The following is a 5,662-nucleotide window of genomic DNA, read 5'->3' on the forward strand; positions in this document are numbered from 1 at the left end:
CCAGGAGCACAGCATGCTATTATGATTGGTCAGCACACACTGTCCATGCGCCTCAGACAGTCCAACGATTGGTAGTCTTAAAGCACACATTCCTGGGAAAAGTTTCTGTTATCACCGTTTCTCACACATTGCTTTCTGCTGACCTCTGCATTCCTGCAGCTGCAGACTTGTTCTTGTTTGACTAACGGTGAGCTCCTGGCCTTCTCAGAACCCAGCACAATCCTTTAAAACTGCCAAGACCCCAGCACCCCGGTAACCCAGGACTGCTGGAAAGTGATTGAAAGGGACTTGGTGAGTTCTTCTGCCAGCTCCCTCAGTACTCTTAGGTGAATCCCATCAGGCCCCAGGGACTTGTGCAGGTCTAAGTGGCATAGAAGGTTGCTGACCATTCCCTCCTAAATTATGGGGGCTTCATTCTGCTCCCTGTCTCTGTCTTCCAACTAAGAGGGCTAGGGTACCCTGAGAACTACTGGTCTTCTTATTGAAGACTGAGGCAAAGAAGACATTAAGTACCTCATCCTTTTCCTCATCCTTTGTCACTGTTTCCCCCCACATACAATAAAGGATGGAGATTCTCCTTGGCCCTCCTTTTGTTGCTGATGTGTTTGCAGAAACACTTTTTGTTGTCTTTTACAGCAGTGGCCATGTTAAGTTCTAGCTGGGCTTTGGCACTTTGAATTTTCTCCCTGCATGACCTCATGACATCCTTATAGTCCTGAGTTGCCTGCCCCTTTATCCAGAGGTGGTAAACTCTTTTTTCCTGATTTCCAGCCAAAGCTCTCTGTTCAGCCAGGCTGGTCTTCCCTGCTGGCTCGTCTTTTGGCACATGGGGGCGGCCTGTTCCTGTAACTTTAATATTTCCTTCTTAAAGCATGTCCCATCCTTCCTGGACTCCTTTGCCTTTCAGGACTGCATTCCAAGAGTCTCTCTCAACCAGTTTCCTAAACAGGCCAAAGTCTGCCTTCTGAAGTCCAAGGTGGCAGTTTTGCTGACTCCCCCCTCCTTACTTCTCTGAGAATCAGAAACTGTCATTTCGTGATCTCTTGAGCTCAAGATGGCCTCCACCATCACATCACCCACCAGTCCTTCTCTGTTCACAAACAGCAGGTCCAGCTGGGCACCTCCCCTGGTTGGTTTGCTCACCAGCTGTGTCAGGAAGGTCTCTTCCACCCACTATAGGAACCTCCTGGGCTATTTTCTCTCTGCTGTGCTGTATTTCCATCAGACATCTGGTAAGTTGAGGTCCCTCATGAGAAAAAAGGCTAACAATGGTGAGACTTCTCCCAACTGTTTATAAAATATTAAATCTGCCTCTTCATCCTGGTTGGGTCGTATATAACAAACTAGGAGATCTGCCTTGTTGGCCTTCTCCCTGATTCTTACCCATAAACACTCAACTCTTTCATCTCCGTCATTAAGCTCTAGACAGTCAAAACACTCCCTAACATACAGGGCTACCCCACTGTCTCTCCTTCTTTGCATATCCCTTCTGGGGAGTTTTTAGTCACCCATTGCAGCATTTCAGTTGTGCAAGTCATCCCACCATGTTTCCACAATAGCAACGTCATAGTTTTCCATCTGCACAATGACTTCTCTTTCCTCCTGTTTGTTGCCTGTGCTGTGTGCATTGGTGTAGATGGACTTCAGTTGGGCTAATGACCCTGCTGCCTTTTTGCAGGGAAAAGGTCTAATTCTTGTGTGACCATTCTCAGGTACTTATGGGATTTCTAACATCAATAACCCCTGCATTCTTACTGCTATATGGATCTTCATCCCCTACCTCCACTGATATGGCAGACTGAAGGACCTTGTTAGCACACCATCCTTCAAGCAGTGGTGTGCCACCCCCAGGCTCATCTCTGTCAAGCCTGGTTTTATCTCTGTCCCCTTTCCAATCTAGTCTAAAGCTCTCTAGGAGCCCTGCTAACTCCTGAGACAAGATCCTTTTTCCCCTTTGAGACCCCATGTGTTGCCAGCAGGCTCTGTGTCATGTAAACCAACCCATAATTAAAACCCCCAAAATTCTGCTGGTAACACCAGTCTCAAGGCCAGGTATTCATCTGTACGATCTTCGTGTTTTTCTCCCCATCATTCCTTGCAACTGACAGGACAGAAGAGAACACTACTTGTGTTTCAGATCCCTCAACCAATCATCCTAAGACCCTAAGGTCCCTCTTGATTGTCCGCAGACTTCTTGTTGGGACCTCGCTGCTGCCTACCTGGAAAACCAGTAGTGGGTCGGACCAGGTTGGGAAGTTTCTTGGTTATGACCCTTACCCGGGTCCCTATGGGTTGGGTCCACTTCCCCACGGATTTGGTCCAGTTGGCATATCGGACCCTCTGTTCCTCTCAGAAGGGAGTCACCGATGACAACTACCCTTCTTTTCTTCTTAACTGAAGTGATTGCCATGTGGGAGTAGGTTGCCCTGCCTTAGACTACCCCTCCAACCTGGATGGACCTTCATCCACATTCTCATTTCCCTGGTCCTCAAGTTCCAGAGCCTCATACCTATTGTATAAGGGCACCTGGGAAGATGAGGTAGGTCAGGAGGGGATTCGCCTGCTGCCTCAAGCAGAAACCTGTTTCTATTACCCTCCATCTCTAAGGTCCTCTCCTGCCTGATGGTGAGAGAGCAGGGGATCCATTGCTTCTTGTGATGTGCACAGCATGTGCATTTGTCTAAGGGATGATAGAGTACAGCTCCATCAGTCAGCGTCCTCAGAGTCGCTAATACTTCTTAGCCTTTTTACTTCTGCTCTCACCTCTGCCACCAGGCTGAGCAGATCATCCACCTCGTTGCACCTCAGAGAGCTGTTGTCTCTACTGCCAGGCTCTGGCACTCCCTGCAGCCTGATTAAATATGAATCAGAAATAGGATTTGAATTTTAATACTCGGTACTTGGAAGTTAATCAGGATTCGGTTGGGGGTTTTTTGTACTAGAGATTTTAAGACATATTGTTTAATATTTTTGTTTGTTATGCAGAACAATTGCTCATCACATTAGTATAGTGTATATTTATCTGTGTTAATGGGATATTTTATACTTTTTAAAGTTGTCCTGGTTTAACCCCAGCCAGCAACTGAGTACCATGCAGTTGCTCACTCACACCTCCTCATACCCTCTGTGGGAAGGAGAATCAGAACAGTTTAATAATTGAAACAAAATATAATATAATATAATATAATATAATAATAATAATAATAATAATAATAATGAAAAGGAGAGAGAGGAATAAAACTCAAATAAGTCATGCACAATACAATTTCTCACTCACTGATCAATGTCCAGCCTGTCTCTGAGCAGCAATCATCCCCTCCTGGCCAACTCTCCCAGTTTATATACTCGGCATGATGTTCCACGGTATGCAAGATCCCTTTGGCCAGTTTGGGTCAGCTGTCCTGGCTGTGCTCTCTCACAGCTTTTTGTGCACCTCCTCACTTGCAGAGCATGGGAAACTGAAAAGTCCTTGACTTAGGATAAACACTACTGAGCAACAACCAAAACATCAGTGTGTTCTGAATATTATTCTTTACTAAATCTAAAGCACAGGACTGTACCAGCTACTGAGAAGAAAATTAACTCTATCCCAGCTGAAACAAGGACAAATGTTCAGTCATAGTTTAACTTAATAGGTTAAGATGTTTCTAAAAATTAATGTAGAAAAAAGTTCAACAGAATGTTACACAGTAAATTCAAAAATACTTTTTTCTTTTTATTTCCTGATGTTACTTTAAACATGCACACTTAGCACGCGTTATGCTAAGGATGCAGCCTATTTGTGTATTTAAATTTGTTGTTTCAGACAGTAGATAGCACACACAAACTTGCAAAAAGTTGCAGGCATCCCTACAGTCAAACTGCATGGACAGCAGGGCAGTCAGAAGTTGTAGAGTTTGTGGGGGGAAAAAAGTCTGTTGCTCATTTTTGTATCCTCCTAAACATATGAGCAAATCATATTTTTCCATCACACAGCTCTGCTTTGTGTTTGAGACTTTACTATTACTCTACTAAGAAATAGAAGGTTCAGCAGACTTTTTCCACTGCTTTTCCACCTCCCTAGGTGCATGGTCTCTACCGCACAACTGGTGCTAATTTTGAGAAAGCGCAGCAGGAGTTTGCAACAGGAGTGATGTCCAACAAAACTGTACAAACTGCTGCAGCCAACGCCGCATCAACAGCAGCAACCAGTGGAGCTCAGAATGTGTTCAAGGGTAACCAAATGTAGAGAAATATAAAAAGTCATGATGGTTCTCTTCCATTGTACTTTATTTTCCAGTCACTTATTATATTCCCTAAAAACATATATCAAAATACACACAGCATATTTGTTTCTTCTGCAGCAGTGCATAGATAAAATGGGAAATGTTTGGTTTATTTTATAATAAATTTATTTCTTTTAAAAAGATAACCATTCTCTGTGCTTCTTTAAAATGTTGCATTTTGGAATATAAAGCTTTCCTTATTTAGGGAAGATAAATAATTTCAACAACTGGCCTGAGAATGAATTGTGGTATATAATGATCAAATAAATATATTAAGAATTTGGAGGATTTTTTAGTGGTTCACTCTGGTATTTTTTTTTTAACTTCAGGAAAGGACTTTGGATGCTTTCTTTTTTTTTTTTTGGAAGATCTGTTTTCCCTATTTCTACTGTAAGTGGGGGAGACTAAGAGATGTAGAAGTTTTGATTTGGCTACTGCTTTTGCAATTTCAGCAGCTGTTGGAGGACAAATACAAGTAGGATAGATATAAATTATATTGGTTTTACTTTTAGGATAAGTCTTTTGATATAAACCTGTAAGTTTGCATGAATACTGTTATCTGATCTTGTTTAAATGGTGTTTTGGTCCAGAATTTGCACGTGCTGCATTATAGTGTTTGTTTGTATCTATTTTCATGGAGTATTCTCTATCTGTGAGAAATTACTATGGTGCAGAAATGTTCTCTGTAATAGAATATGTACTGCAGTCTATAGTTTAAGGAAGTTAACTGATGATTTCAATCACAGAGCTAAATGATTATATATTTACTAGTTTTAATTTCAGTATTCATGTCTTGGGGTAGTCATTTTGTTGGAAAAGAAAAAAATATTGACCTTCAGAACCCTAGTTTCATGCCAGCCTTCCCTCTTAAAAGCAGTGGTATTTTTCTTGTGTTTGGGATGTGTAGATTTGTGTTTAACAGTGGTACTAAATCTCTAGCCTTATCAGTCACAATGTTTACTGCTTGTCCAAAAATCTAAATATACGGTATTTAATTTTCTAAAATAAAGCTTTTTAAGCAATGGCATTTAATAGATACGTGCATTCATTTTAACATAGCCATTTCTGTGATTTGGTTTAAGCTGGGGGAAAAAAGTTTTTAAACTATTTTGAGTTTGAAAAGTGAGAAATCTTCATGTTTCACAAAGTTAATTTTAGCTCGTTGAACTGGAGGTCTAAGAGGTTAAATTGGTGCTGTGGAACTGAACAGTCCATAATGGTGCATACTATCAAAATATTCTAGAATTGAATCAAGTCTTACTATAAAGCAACATTTCTCTCCTTTGAAGGCTATTTGATATTCTTGGATTGCCTCATGAGTCTTATGCACAATAGTTGGGCTTTTTTTTAAACTCTGTTTTAGAAAATTAAAACAGGAAGGGACCACATCCCACAAC

The 5,662-nt window shown here is 41.5% G+C and overlaps 1 protein-coding gene across 1 annotated transcript in view; it reads left to right on the top strand.

Moving 5' to 3' along the window:
- LOC114068944 (secretory carrier-associated membrane protein 1-like) overlaps positions 1-5,662 on the top strand; it is a 62,299-nt gene that overhangs the window by 38,504 nt on the left and 18,133 nt on the right. The window contains 1 exon segment of the mRNA XM_027905420.1: positions 4,064-4,214. Coding sequence (XP_027761221.1) covers positions 4,064-4,214 — 151 coding nt within the window.

This window comes from Empidonax traillii, unplaced genomic scaffold, assembly GCF_003031625.1.
Source record: "Empidonax traillii isolate 1590-97213 ecotype Southwest subspecies unplaced genomic scaffold, ASM303162v1 scaffold1153:size175901, whole genome shotgun sequence".
Lineage (NCBI taxonomy): Eukaryota > Metazoa > Chordata > Aves > Passeriformes > Tyrannidae > Empidonax > Empidonax traillii.